Source organism: Trichosurus vulpecula, chromosome 3 (genome assembly GCF_011100635.1).
Source record: "Trichosurus vulpecula isolate mTriVul1 chromosome 3, mTriVul1.pri, whole genome shotgun sequence".
Classification (NCBI taxonomy): Eukaryota; Metazoa; Chordata; class Mammalia; order Diprotodontia; family Phalangeridae; genus Trichosurus; species Trichosurus vulpecula.
In genome coordinates, this window is record NC_050575.1 from 416,911,859 (window position 1) to 416,926,255 (window position 14,397).

Here is a 14,397-nt window from a genome sequence, read left to right on the forward strand (position 1 = left end):
CCAGATTTTTAAGGACACCAGTCATTGGGCGGCCCTTCCTGGACAGGAAGACCGCTGACCAAAGGGAAGGAGATTTGTATCCTCGTGCTGTGAGGCTGTCTCTTCATGAGACCATCCCCAATCTCAGAACCTTAGAATGGCTCGGGATATCGCACTTACCCAGTGATCTTGCTGCCTCTGATAGACAAGGTCAGGATCCAGCCCATGGGTCTGAGCCAGAGACAAGGCTTTGTGTTATTCTTCATTCTCAGTCTGAAAGCAGGGAATGAACAGGAGCCCATGTTAGTTTTTGCAAACCTGCCCCAAAGGCGTGTTGTTTAAAAGCATTTCAGTTCTGGAGCCTTGGCACATCTGCTGATAGGCCCAACCCCCATGAACTGTGGATACAGGATTGGATTCTCTTCCTTAATCATAGTGATGTAGCCTGTAAAGAAAGATCAAACCTGAAGCTAACGTCCCTTATGTGCTTTTCAGTCCATGGTTCTAGATCAGGGCTGTCCAACCTCAGGTTTTTATTGAAACAATACACAATATATTTTGATTTGCCATTTAAGCAAGAGCTCTGTGGTTTACTTTGTTTACTAAAGCATTTATGTAAATTTTTATGGTTGGAGGCAGGCTGCATAAATTGCACTGTGGGGCTACATTTTGGACAGTCCTGGTCTAGAGGGAGACCTGACATGAGTAGGGGGTAGAGAGCTGGTCTTGAAGCCAGGAAGCCCTGGGCTGACGTCCTCCCCCTGGCCAGGGACTTCCTGAGACTCTGAGCTTCAGAGGAGGTGCTGATTTCTGTTGGGAGAGGGCATTCCCTCCCCAGGGAGTTCTCTCCCTGTCCCCGGCCTTGGAAAGGGGAGCTCAGGTACCAACTGTTTTGTGTCTATTCTTTCCCTGCAGTGTGAGATAAGGCTGGCTCCGAAGAGATCACGTATGGAGACTAGGCCGGAGGAAGAAGAGGACGGAGATGAGGACTCTGACTCGGATGATGAAATGTCTGCCAAGGCTCGGTACTTCAGCTACATCAAGCAAGGCCTCTACTTTGTGACTGAGATGGAGCGCTTTGCTCCACCCCGAAAGCGCCCCCGGACCATCACCAAGAACTACCGCCTGGTGAGCCTGAGGTCCACCACTCCTGAGGAGCTCTACCAACGCAAGGTGAGCATGGCCTGGCGCTGGGGGTTCTGGGGGGAGCCTCACTTTCTGACTTCAGGCTGTGGCTCATCTGACCTAGGAGAACTTATTGAAAGGGGCGTTCACACCCACAGGGCTCTTGGGGATGGGGACCGGGCCGTTGCTAGCCCCTGAAGAATGAATACAGGCAGAGCCATCCTGAAAGCAGAATGGAACACTTTCCAGTTGGAAATCCAGTTTTGGGGGGGTCCACACCTCTCATGGTCCTTTCTTCCTCCCTTCACCTGCTCCCTTTGGTTCATGAAGTAGCCCCATGTTGTGCCAGACAGGAGGGGTCTTGTATACCTTAAAGAGCCTTTGTGCCAAGAGGGCCTGGGTTCTAGTTGGATCTTGGGCACATCTTGGTTGGGTGGCCCTAGGAATGGGGCTTCACCTCTCGTTGTACCCCACCCTGGCAGAGGGAGGTGTCCACACCCAGGAAATCCCAGGTCTAGTCCCTGTCCTGGCCTATGGCTCCCGTGAGTACCGAGGAGTGGCAGGAACCCAGGACCAGTGGCCAGTCACTCATTCTCCACCCTGCTTCTGGCCCTGCCCCTTGCTGTTGTTTTTTGCTTCTTTACTTGGCTATGGGTTCTTCGTCTTCCATTTAGGAACTTAGGTGAGGCCTAGGTGACAGCCAGGGTGTTGTCATGGGTGTTCAGCTGTGCCTTTTCCCCTTTCCTGCTGTGGCCAGTGGGGCTCTGAATGCCACGAATGCTGATTGTGCAAGGGGAGAGGATGAGTCCTAGGCACAATGCTCTCAGTGACGTTGGTCAGCTCAAGGACTAACGTGGGCTCATGTTCATTTCTTGCTTTAAGATTGAGAATGAAGAATACCATGAAGCCTTGTCTCTGGCTCAGACCTACGGGCTGGATACAGATCTTGTCTATCAGAGGCAGTGGAGGAAGTCCACCGTCAACATCGCTTCTATTCAGGATTACTTGGTAAGTGAGATATCCTAAGCCAGGTGTTTGCTAGTGTGTGTGCACATGTGCATGTGCACATGTGCGTATGTATATGTGTGTGCATGTGTGTGTGTGTGTGTGTGTGTGTGTGTGTGTAGGGGGGCAGAGGCAGCATCCATTTTCTGCCCCCACCAGCAGTGTAGAAGGAAGAAAATCAAACCTGGTCTCGCATACTGTCATGACACCTGTTCCATTTAGGATAGGCTGTTTTTACTTGTATTTTATTCTGTGATTAAAAAGCTGAAATGAAAAGCTATAGGTAAAGAAAAGCTGTATGTCATTTTCATAAATTCAATGCTAAGAAAACATTCCACCATGATCTTTGTTGATTTCTCCCTTTGAGAGCCTTGTAGCCTGATGGAGAGGAAGGACCATGAGCCTGGGCCCTGTGAGACAGAGTCCTCCTCCCAGCTCAGCTGGCTCAGTCACCACCTCTCTGGTCCTCATCTTCTTCATCTGTGTGAAACGACGGGGTTGGATTAGATCAGGGTTTGTTTTTTTTTTTAAATTAAATTATAAATTCCCAATGAACAAAAAATCCGCCTGTGTACCTTTCTTTCTTGAAAAAGAAGGGAAAAAACCTTTTGTATGATAAGCATAGTATGATAGGCACCTTTCCCCACTGGCCATGTCCATAAAACGCTTGCCTCAGTCTGCCTGCCGAGGTCACGCCCTCCTTTCAGGAGGTGGGCAGCGTCTCTCGTCGTGGCTAGTCGTTGCATTACTAAGAGGTTTTTAAGTCTTTAAAAATTATTTGACTTTGCAGTGTTTGCGTATTCTCCTGGCTCTGCTCGTTTCCCGAGATCTTTTAGTCCGAGTCTTCATGGGTTTTTCTGGAGCTCTCTCCTGTCATTATTTTTAATAATACAGCTGTATTCCATCACATTTTTAAACCATATTTTTTTGGTTTTCTCAGTCGGGAGACACGCCCTTAGCTTTCAGTTCTTCACCACAGAACAAGCTGCTTTAATATTTTTGTGCATTGGGTCGGTTTTCTTTTCCTTTGATTACAGACCTCTTAGTGGTGTTGCTGTGTCAAAGGTCATGCGCTCTTTAGCAGCCTATTAGGCTTAGCTTCAGATTACTTTTCTTAAGGGCTGGACCACTTCACAGCTCTACCAGCAGGGCATTAATGTACCTGTTCCCCCACCCCCTCCTGCATCGGTTATTTTCCTCTTTGTCAACTCTGCCAATTCCATGGGTGTGAGTTGTTTTGATTTGCATTTCTCTAATTGTTAATGATTTGGAGAATTGTTTTTTTTTATGGCTATTGATAGATTTTATTTCTTCCTTTAAAACCGATTGTTTATATCCTTTAAGCATTCATAAATAGGGGTGTTCTCATTCTTGTAAATTTTAATTCGCTCCATATCTATCTGTCTATCTTAGGGAGGAGATATTATCAGAGAAACTTAAAAGATTTTTTTTGCCCATTTATTTGTTCCTTTTCTAGTTTTAACTGCGTCGGTTTTGTTTGTGCACAAAATGTTACGATTTTATGTAATCACCATTTTCAGTTTTGTCTCCTGTGAACCTTCACATCCCCGTTTGGTCATGAACTCTTCCTCCCTCCATATATTTGGCAGTTGACTTATTCTTTGCCTCTCTAATCTGCTTATTATGCTATCTTTTATGTCTAAATCATGGACTCATTTGGAACTTATATTTATATATGGTGTGAGATGTTGGTCTGTGCTAGTTTCTGCCAGACAGCTTCCCAGCTTTCCCAGTGATTTTTGTTGAATAGTGAATTCTTTCCCAGTAGCTATGATCCTTGGTTTTGACAAACATCAGGCTGCTGTCTTTATTTGCTTTTATATTTTGTGTAATCTGTTGCATTCATAGACCTCTTTATTTCTTAACTAGTACCAAATTGTTTCAAAGATTACCACATTTTAGTATAATTGAGCTTTGGTGCTTCTATACCCCTTTCTTTCCCCTTTTTTCCCCTGTTATTTTCCTTGAGATTTTTGTACATTTGTTCCTCTGGATAAATTTCATTATTATTTTTTCTGGATCTAAAAAGGAATCCTTTGGCTGGTATGGCACTGAATAAGTGAATTAATTTAGATAGTATTTTCATTTTTATTTTATTGTTTTTCCCTCTTCATGAGCAGTATGTCCCTAGTTGTTTAGATCTGTATTTGTGTAAATAGTATTTTATAGTTGTATATATATATATAGTTCCTGTGTATGTCTTGGTAGGTGGATTCCAGGTGTTTTATGTATTCCTTAGTTACTTGAAATGGGGTTTCTCCTTTTCTTCCTTCTGTGTCTTGTTGCTAATAAACAGAAATGCTGATCATTTATGTGGGTTTATTTTCTATTCTACAACTTTGCTGAAGTTGTTAATTATTTCAATTCATTTTTTTGGTGAACTCTTGAGAGTTCTCTAAACCATCACATTATCTGCAAAAAGTGATATTTTTTCTCTTTATCTGTGCTACAACCTACCTACCATATTAAGGAAAGAACCATTTATTCCTATGCTTTCTAAGGTTTTAACAGGAATGGGGTGTATCTTTTCAAAAATTTCTTTTCTCTTCACATAGTTATATGATTTTGTTCTTGTTATTAATATGTGGATTAGGAACTCTTAAGGTTTTTTGTGTCTTGGATGCCTTGGGCAGTGTGGTGGAGTTTATCAATTCTGTCTTTTAAATGAATAAAATAAAAAACTCCACAGGATTACAAAGGAAACAATTTATATTGAAATATGATTAACAAAATATTTAAAACAAAGTTCATGACCCACAAGCTAAGAACCCCAGGACTAGAAGATGTCTACAATTCTTTTTGCCTCTGTTGTACTTTTATATTCTGATCATTCTTAAATGTTTTTTCTTTAACAAGATAAAAAAGGTAATTTTTTTTTAAATGAAGGAGGGAGGAGACTGTATAAGTGAAAAGGCAGAAAAATTAACCATTTTAAAGAGATGGCCTCACCTAATTCTTTTTCTCTCCTTCGTCATGTTGTTAAGCATTAATTGAGCACTGGCAGATAAGTGGCAGCCAGTGGGCTTGTTTCTTTGTGGCACGTGTTAAAGGATGCTCTCTGGGGACTCCAATGGCTTGCGGGTGACCAGAAGTCATTGGTCATGTCAGCACTGCTGGTAGTCAAGCCCTTGGCTCTGGAATGTCTGCCTAAAGAGAAGCCTCAGCCAGAGCCCTTGCCCTTTGGAGTTCACAAACTTCCTGGTGAGAGAGGACAGAGAATATGAACCTTACAACCCAGCCGTACTTGAAGAGGTGCCCGAGGCTGGGTGTGATGTACCACATGCTTGGTTATCCATAGGATGGGGAGAAGGGCCTGTGGACCAATGCCTAAGCCAGGATTTACTAAGCAGGGTTCAAGTTTGGATGAAATCCTGACTTTTCTTGGTCTGAGCAGGGTACTTTGCATGAACTTGGGGCTTAATAAATGACAGAATTGAATTGATGCAAAGCCTTGACTTGGTGGTAAAGAATGTGGTGGGAGTCAGTCCTGCTTGGGATTGGTTGGCTTCTGTATGTGTCTGGACTCTGGGGTGGGGAGTGTGGAGAAAGGGGGGCACATGAGGTCCTAGAGGCGAGTTGAGCCAGATTCTAGAGAGCTTTGAGGACCCATCTGATGGGTTGATTTTTCTCCAGCGGTGGGCTGCAGTTTTTGAGCAAGTAAGTGGCATGAAGCCTTGGGAAAGTGCTTCAGGCAGTCTCAGCTGTGTGGATGAGGACTGGGGCAGGAGAGGGATCCTGGAGGTGAGAGAACAAGGTGGAGACACTTGCTATGATTTAGGGGGAAGCTGAACATTCCTGAGTCAGGCGTGTAGCGGTAGGGCTGGGAGGGTATTTCCAAGGGAGGGCTTGGCAGCTGATTGGATAAAGAGGATAACAGAAAGGGCAACTCGATGATTGTGCCACATTAACCATTTCTGTGGGACAGAGAAATGTGATTAAGGGAAAGTCTCCTGGAGACAGACTGTTCCCTGGCTGCCTGCAGACTTTGCGGGCCATAGGGGCTTTGATGTGTGTTCAGAGCAGCCTGCTGACCTGGTAGCACGTTTGTGAACTGTGTGGGTGCCCATGCTCATGGAGCCTGTGACCCTGGCGTGGGCTGCCAGCTTTTGTAAGAGCTTGCCTCTGTGTGCCTCACAAAGATCACCCACGTATTCTTGGGTTTCAGGAGCACTTGGGACCCTTCCTAAAGGTGTTCTCACTGTGTCTGCCACGTTCCCTTGCTTTGGGTCTACAGAGGGATGTGGCCTCTGCACACGCGAGTGGCCCAGGCTCTGGCTTCTTGGGAAGAATCTTTGGAGATGTCCCAAAGGACCCTGACTGCAGGGTCACCCCCTGGGTAGAGGGCAGCTTCCAGCTCCTCAGTCTGCCGTGCGTTGCCATGGGCTTCCTGTCACCTCTGTCTGTGCTTTGTTCCCAGAGTAAAATTAAGAAGCGCGCTTGGGTTCTTCATGAATGTCTGGAAAGAGTCCCCGAGAATGTCGAGGCGGCAAAGGAATTACTTCAGTATGGCTTAAAGGGCACGGACCTGGAGGCTCTTCTGGCCATTGGCAAAGGAGAGGACAATGGCAGGTATGTGTCTGGGATGTGCCTCCGGCTGGGTTTCTAAAGGATCCCAGGCGCGTCGTGGCTTCTGTGACTTCTCCCCTTTAAATAGGTGCCTCCGGTATATGTGTGGGTCACGGGCCTGGACAGTTGCCTCCTTAGCTGGGGCCACACTGACTGACCAGTAACAGATGATTTTATTTGGGTTTTAAGGTTGGCGCCATGCTGTCTGCGCACTGTTCCCTTTCAGCCTCCCTGTGGCCCTGGGAGGCAGAGAGAAAAGGCGTTATTTTCCTCATTTTACAAATGAGGAGACTGAGGCACGAGAGATCAGATTCCTTGGCCAGGTGTGGCTAGCGAGCATCGGGTGCTTGATCGAAACTCTGGTTTTCTTCCTTCTTCTAATCTCACATCTTTGCACTCCACCAGCCCCTGTTCCTTCTATTAATACAAATCCCAGCTCAGACACTAAGTGTTTGTTAATGCTTGTGTTTATGCATGGAAGGAGATGCCTCTTTGTGAGGTCCTTGGAGGAGTGCTCTACAAATCACCTCGTAGGAGATCCAGGTGTCAGGAGGCCTGGACTTGGTCCTGACTCTGTCACTTCTTTGGTGTGTGATATGATGTAAATGGTTTCCCCTCCCTGGCTGCAGTCTCCTCCTCAGTGATGTAAAGGCCTTGTTCTGGGTGATCCCCAAGGTCTCCACTTGCTGCAGCACTTTCTGCCTGGGACAGACAGGTGGATATGGAGCCAGCTCGAGATTCAGAGTGCCTTCCTTTGTAAGACCTCGTAGGGGAAGCGCCTGAGGCTCCGTCCTTGGCTACCAGCATGTGTGTGCATGTACTGCAGCACCTGCACTTGGGCAGAGTGGCCCTTTCCCCCATCCTGTGAGGCTGCTGATTTCCTGCGATGAGGAAGATGGATGGCTCTGGAGATGTTTCAGTGAGACCTTGTGTGGATCAATAAGGTTTATTACCAAAGCAAAGCTGATATTCCAGTAATGAATTTATTGTTACGGTTTTTCCGAAAATCAATTCTAAAAATAAAATACAGAAGAGTGTAAAAACTAGTACTGAGTAAATTAATTTTTAAAGAGAAATCTCTTTTCAATCAACCTTGATTTGGGTTTTCTGTCTTCCTTCTAGATTTATCTTGCCAGGGGAGGTCGACCTTGCTGAGGTGCCTTACGAGGACCTTTTGTCACCTGCTGAAGATGTTGAAGACACAAGGGAGGGATGGCTCAAGAAGAAACAAGAGCTCCTCCACTTAGTCAACTTCTCACAGTATGTTATGTGCGCTGACCGCGGGCCTGGTTAAACAGCCTCTCCGGACGCCTGGGCCCTGGCCTAGCTCGGTGCTGTTCTCCCGCTGGGGTCGTGGTGGCTTTGCTGTGGGCATCCCTCGGGAGCCCGAGGGTCTAGTCCAGCTCTGCTGGTCAGTAAGTGGGAGCCTGTGGAAGCCTGGGTTAGGACTTCTTGGTGTCTCGTTTTCCTCAGCTCTGAACCGTGGGGTCAGACTGGGTGATCCCTTGGGCACTGCTGAGCTGAATCTGAGAATTCATTTTGATCTTCACTGAGATCACAGTCACAGTCACATTGAGAGCCAGCTGGAAGGCCCTTCACGTAAGAAGGGGCACCATCTAATAGGAAACCAAGGCTCTGTGGGCCTGCCACAGTGTGCGATTGGTGGTTTCTAAGTTGAAGGGGCCCCAGAACATTGGTTTCTCCTCCCAGGCCCTCTCCCCACCCTTTGCCCCAGGTTCTTTGGTCTGGGATGAGGCTGAAGCCTTGGACTCTTGGGTGAGGAGTTGGAATTCCAAGGGAGGGCCATGCCCAGCCTTGGAGAAGCAGAAGTGACATGATGAGGAAGGAAGATGGCTGGACATTGAATGCATCAAAGCTTGGAACGGCTAAGTGTATGGGCCAAGCCTTAGAGGGCAGCAGATGCAGACTGGGAAAAAGGCATCCGAATCATTCAGTCAGTCAGCGTTTGTTAAGTGCCTGCTGAGTGCCAGGCATGGAGCTAAGCACCAGAGTTACAGAAAGAGGTCAGAGGCAGCCTCTGTCCTCCAGAGGCTCCCCGGCTATTGGGGGGGACCCTGGGGAGTGTCTGGACTCGGCCCTATCAGGACAGCCACAATCCAGCAGCTCTGCAGGCTAGATGAGCCAGTGGTTTGGTGGGGGTGGGCCTCCTGCCCGCTCTGGTGCTAGGAGGGGGCCTCAGGAGGCATCTACTTGTCCTCCAGCACCTGGGGCAGTGATTCCTCAGTCCCTTGTCACCTCCTGTGGAAGGAGCACATTCCCTCCCAAGGCAATGGTTGTTACACTGTGGGATGGCTCATTGGTTGTAATCCTTCCCTTGGTTCTAGTTTTGTGTTTTGAGGCCAAGCAGAATAACTCTCATGTCTCTGTCAGTGAGTAATTGTGAATTTGGGGCTGACATGCTTCCTTTGGCCGCAGGTTAACGCTGGAACAGAAGGAGCTGTGCCGGTGCAGACTGAAGTTACTGACCTACCTGGACCGGCTGGCGACATACGAGGTAAGGCTCCCTGGGGCGTCTGGCCTCATGAGACCCTCAGCAGGGTCTTTGGGCCTCACAGAGCGTTGGGTCCTGCACTCTGGCCACTTCTGACCTTTTGGGTCAGCAATTGGCCTTCCCAAGCTCAGCCTGTTTTTCACTTATCCACAATGGGCCTTCCCACGCTTTCCCAGAGGTGCTGGGGTCCTCCCTGCCTCTGTTTCTCCCACACTCACTGTCTTGCTTTCTGGCATTGCCCTCGTCTCCTCTTCCATGCCTCCTGTACCTCCTCTTTGACTCAGAAAATAAGGGGGATTTGCTGAGTGTGTCCTTCCCCTCCCTGCCCTGCTTCCTGTCTCAGACCTCTTGATGTTGTCCCCTGTTCCTAAGGAGATAGGTCCCTTCTCTTCACCAGAGCTAGCCCCGCACTTGTGCAATGGGTCCGTGCTGCCCCTCTGTCTCCCCTACCCTCAGCCAGGCCCTGGCCTCTCACCTTACCTCCCTCTGTCTCCCTGTCCTTTTGACCTTTTGTGCCAAGCTCCTAGAAGGCCTGGTGTGCCCCCTGCCCCTGCTACTCCCCTTCCATCTCTCCAATATTTGTCTCATCAGACGGCCTCTTCTCAGGCTCCCTGCTCTTGTCTCAGCATCCTTGGTCCCAATTTGCCACCCTCTGGTTTTTCTTGCATCCTCCCCCCGATGTGCACCCCCTTGTTACTGGGTTTACCCCATAGATCTAACCCGGGCCCTCCATTTTTCCTCTCTCCTCTCTTGGTAACCTCATAAACTCCCCTGAGATGATAATTATCTTCTCGAAGCAGTCTCCTGGATCTTTATTTTCAAGCCTGGCACTCCTCAGAACCACAGAACTGGAGAGCTGGAAGGATAAGGTGCCATCTGATCGGGGCCATACACAAGAAGGCATTTGCCCAAAGCCCCTCAAGGAGGGGAACCCACTCCCTCCCCAGGCAGCCTGCTCTGGGCTGGGAAAGCGCTTGTCTGCTATTACGGTGTTTTCTCCTGATGACACACCTGAATTGGCCTCTTTCTCACTTCTCCCCACTACCCCTGGTTCTGCTCTCTGGGACCACTTGGCAGGTGTCCTGCCCCTTTTCCACACAAGAACTCCCCTTGGCCCTGAGTATTCTCTTCTCTGGGCTAACATGCCTGCTTCCCATATGGCATGGACTCAAGGGCCTTCACCGCCCTGGTGTCATCCTGGCGACACTCTCCAGCTGTCATTGACCTTTCTGAAGTGTGGCTTTGAGGCCTGGACAGAGGCCTGTAGATGATATTGGAAGAGTCTGCAGGACAGTGGGACTCTCACTGCCCTTTTCCTGGAAACACAGGTGAAAGACAGGTCTGACTGAAACACTTTTCTGCTCACATCTTACGTCAGAGATCCAGGTCTGAGGTCTGAGGAGAGCCTGCCTTGATGAGGAATTGCTATGAAGTCTAGGGGCTTTCTAGGTGACTCATCTGTTTGCCCATGGTGATGAGAAGCTCCTGTGTGTGGCCCAGCTGGAGTCTGTGTGACTGCTCCTCCTGGGATTTATCAACAGGCAATCACAGCTTCACAAAACTTAGGTGAAAACTAGGTTTATTACAAGAGAAATGACCATGGTGTCCAACTGAGTTCACAATCCATAAAGAAGTTTGCATATTTGTGATGGCAGGACAGGAAGGAGGAGATGCCAGAATCCCCATGCAGAGGGGCCATGCCACAGGAAGAAAAAGGGTGCAGGAAAGGTGGGACAAGGACAGAACCCTCCTGAAGGGTTGAAGCAAGGCCACAGCCGAAGCCTAGTTCTTTTTCCTTGGAACTGTGAAGAGGGGAGGGTCTCCTTATCCACAAGGGCCCGGCTGCACAAGCCTGGTGCAGATTGTCTGGTGCCTGTCTTGACGGCCAAGGACACTCAGGGAGCTCAGCTTGGGATGCAAATCGCACTTTAGGTCAGCTCAGAGGAGGCTTCTTCCTGGACACATTCAGGGCCCCCTGCGTGCTCTGGGTCCATTGTTTCTGGAAAATGTGTCAACTCAAATAGACAAGCTCTGGGGACCCCTTCAAATACCCTTAACAGATCTGATTATCTGGGTGTACGACACAAAACATGGAATGCAATATTTCTACTTTTTTGTCACAGACTCAAGAAACCAAACCACGAGGGCATGGGGCTTGGGGCCCAGGGTCTGACTTGACTCCCACCAGCATTACTGCATGTGAACCTTTGGTCCGGTCACCCAACGTCTCTGGGGCACTCAGTTTTCTCATCTGTAAAGTGAGAGGAGAGGGCTGGGTGGCCTCCGAGGCCGGCAGACTCTCTCTCCTCCGAGACCTCTTCCTAACATCACATAATGTCCGTGCTGGACGGCCCTTGGGGACCATTTGGGCTCAGCTGTAGCTGATGGGGTGGGAGGGGTGGGGATCTGTTAGCTCTGGAGGCAGCACCTCCCAGCCCTAAATGCTCGCTAATCATGGGGCAGCTTATTCTCCCTGACTTCAGGTCGAACTGGCCTCTTGGTAGCCTTGGCCCGTCGTGTCTGGTTGGGCTGCCTGGTGCCAGACAGGAAGCTCCTCCCTCCTCTGCATCACCGTCCCTGGATCCTACCTCTCATACTGCTTATGCAATCCTGGAATGGGGTCTCAGGCACAACGACAAAGACCGTCAGCTCCTCCCTCTGGGAGCTTCCCTTCTAATGGGGGTATAGCCTCAGGGCCAAGGAGAGACCTGGCAATCCTTCCAAGCTAGGGCTGTGCTTGGAGCAACTGCCTATTTTATTTATTCTGCCATATTTAACTGCCATATTTATTTATTCGGTATCCTTTCGCTTGGGAATTTCTCTTGATGCCGCTGGATTTTCTGGGGTGGAATCACAGAGCTTGCCCATTTGTGCCTGGTGGGGAGCTGGGGGAAGCTGGCATTGTCTTTGGCCTCCGAGCTCTAACCACTTGGCACTCTGGCCTCCTCCTCCTCCATTAGCTGGGCTCTAACTTGATTTTAATAAAGAGGTAGAAAGTCCTTATGCAAAGGCTATACATGCTCAGGACGAGGTGGGACAATTGGAAGGTTCCTGCCCGGTGCTCGCTGTTGCTTAACCTGCTCTGATAGTTGGAGTTCCCAGTTGCCCCCTTAGTTGATTGAGTGCCGGAGGTTGGGGGACCAGGCGTTATATCAGCAGTCACTCCGTTGTTGAGAAAATCCAGGTGGGAAGGCAGCCGCGAACGCTTCTGTTACGAAGATGCCGAGAGGGAAGGTGACTGACTCTGGGCTCGTTTATTCTAGTGGGCCGAGGTTTTAATATTTATTTTCTGTCGCCGTATTTAAAAGACTTTTCATTAAATCACTGTTTCCCTTCAGGAAATCCTTGGAGTGCCTCATGCAGCCGAGCAGACATATGATGCTGAATTCTTTAAGAAGTTCAGAAATCAGAATATTGTTCTCTCAGCAAGAACCTATGCCCGGGTAATTTGTTTTTTGTTTATTAGCATCATCTGTGGCTTTGGGCTATGCAGCAAATGTTACCTGATTGAATAATAGTGCATAATGACCATGTTGGGTGGCGGCTTAGTGATTGGACTGAGAACGGGCCTTGATGTGGGGGACCTGAGTTCAAGTGCTTGTACCTGACCCTGCTGGGCTGTGAGGTCCTGGGCCAGGCACTGGCCTTCTCTGGTCCCCATGTAATTCTTGGAGGGGAGAAGTCACTGAGCATGCCCACCTGCGTGGGAGAGGGAGCTTCCACTCTGGGAAGTTTACTAAGCCGCTGATGTCACAGGAATAACAAGGACTCACATTCACACGATGATGTCCAGTATTTGAAGCCCTTTCCAGATTCACCGTGACCCTGTGAGGTGGCTGCTTCAGCGCGCTCATTTTACAGATGAGAAAATCAAGACATGCACCACTGACCGTTTTCATTTGTTGATCCTGAAATGTTTGACATTTGGCTCGATGGCTTGATAAGCAGGGATGAGAGAGATCCTATTTATTCTGAGCTTGTGGTGTTCTACCGACTTAGGGTATTTGAAGAAAAGCTCTTAATGAGCACGTGCAAAAGAGGCTTCCCTTCCTTCCCTTCCCTCCCCTCTTCCTGTCTCTGTCCCCCTCCCTTTTTCACCCCTTCCCCATCTGTCTCTTCCCCTCCACCTCCCTCCTTCCCTCCTGCTTTCCCTTCCCTCTCCCCCCACCATCCCCTTGACCTCTTCTTGCCCCACTTCTCCCCTTTAGCCTGGCCAGCACTTGACTCTCACTCTTTGTACAGGAGAGTAACGTCCCAGCCCTGGGCATCCTGTTCACATACCATGGTTCGGAGCTGCTGGCCCATCGCCTTGCCATCCTCTCCAATTTCCCAGAGACCACTTCTCCTCATGAGTATGCGGCCCTGCTCCCAGAAGCTTGGTAAGGGCATTCTGACTTTGGAATTGTGTGGTTTTTTTTTCCAAAAGCCTTTGAAGGGTGGGGTTTTTTAGTCTCAGGTCCCCTGCTTCCACAGCCCATGTATCATCCTGAGAGTCTTGCCCTGGGAGTCAGGAAGCCTGGGTTCAAATCCCCCTCAGATGAGGAGACATGTAATGCCTGAATTAACTTAGGGATGTGAGTGGAGTGAGGTGTTGGTGCCCCTTAAGTGATGACAGTCATGGAGAGTACAGAGACATGGTGACATAGGAGGAGGAGGGCAGTGGTTGGAAGTCTGGCCCTGGGGAGAGGAAGACATGGGATCAAGTCCTGCCATGATTGATGCATGCTACCAGCTATGTGAGTCTGGGCAGATTGGCCTCTCTCTCCGATTGTTAGGTCCAGGTGGGGTGCTGATCTGTGTGAGTGGAGAGCATTTTCACGCTGGGTGTTCCTCCATGGGTGAAGTTATAGGTCAGGCCCATCCGAGTGCCTAAAGTTGAGTCAGACCAGTCATGCCCATGGGCTCCAGATGAGAAGGGCGTGAACATTCCAATAGGGCACCCAAGTTCAGATGTTTGGCTGGGGGGGACGTGGAAGCATATGGTTTGGAATCTCTACTTTTTATGCATGTTTGGTTTTTACATTGTTTATTTGAGTGTTTCCTTTTTGTAGACAGTTATTCTAATTAATATGAAAAATTGACCCAACATAAAACATGTCTGATTTTCAGTCCCAAAATTTAATTAAAAAAAAAAAAAGTTTTTTTATGTTACCAGAATCTTCTCTGATATCTTTAGTTATCCTGTGTGA

General features: G+C 48.6%; 1 protein-coding gene across 1 annotated transcript in view; it reads left to right on the forward strand.

Annotated features, from left to right (window-relative positions):
* NBAS (NBAS subunit of NRZ tethering complex) overlaps positions 1-14,397 on the forward strand; it is a 271,212-nt gene that overhangs the window by 57,661 nt on the left and 199,154 nt on the right. The window contains exons 15-21 of the mRNA XM_036750476.1: positions 895-1,152; positions 1,987-2,112; positions 6,548-6,699; positions 7,819-7,956; positions 9,133-9,211; positions 12,547-12,651; positions 13,451-13,587. Coding sequence (XP_036606371.1) covers positions 895-1,152; positions 1,987-2,112; positions 6,548-6,699; positions 7,819-7,956; positions 9,133-9,211; positions 12,547-12,651; positions 13,451-13,587 — 995 coding nt within the window. The remainder of the gene's footprint in view (positions 1-894; positions 1,153-1,986; positions 2,113-6,547; positions 6,700-7,818; positions 7,957-9,132; positions 9,212-12,546; positions 12,652-13,450; positions 13,588-14,397) is intronic.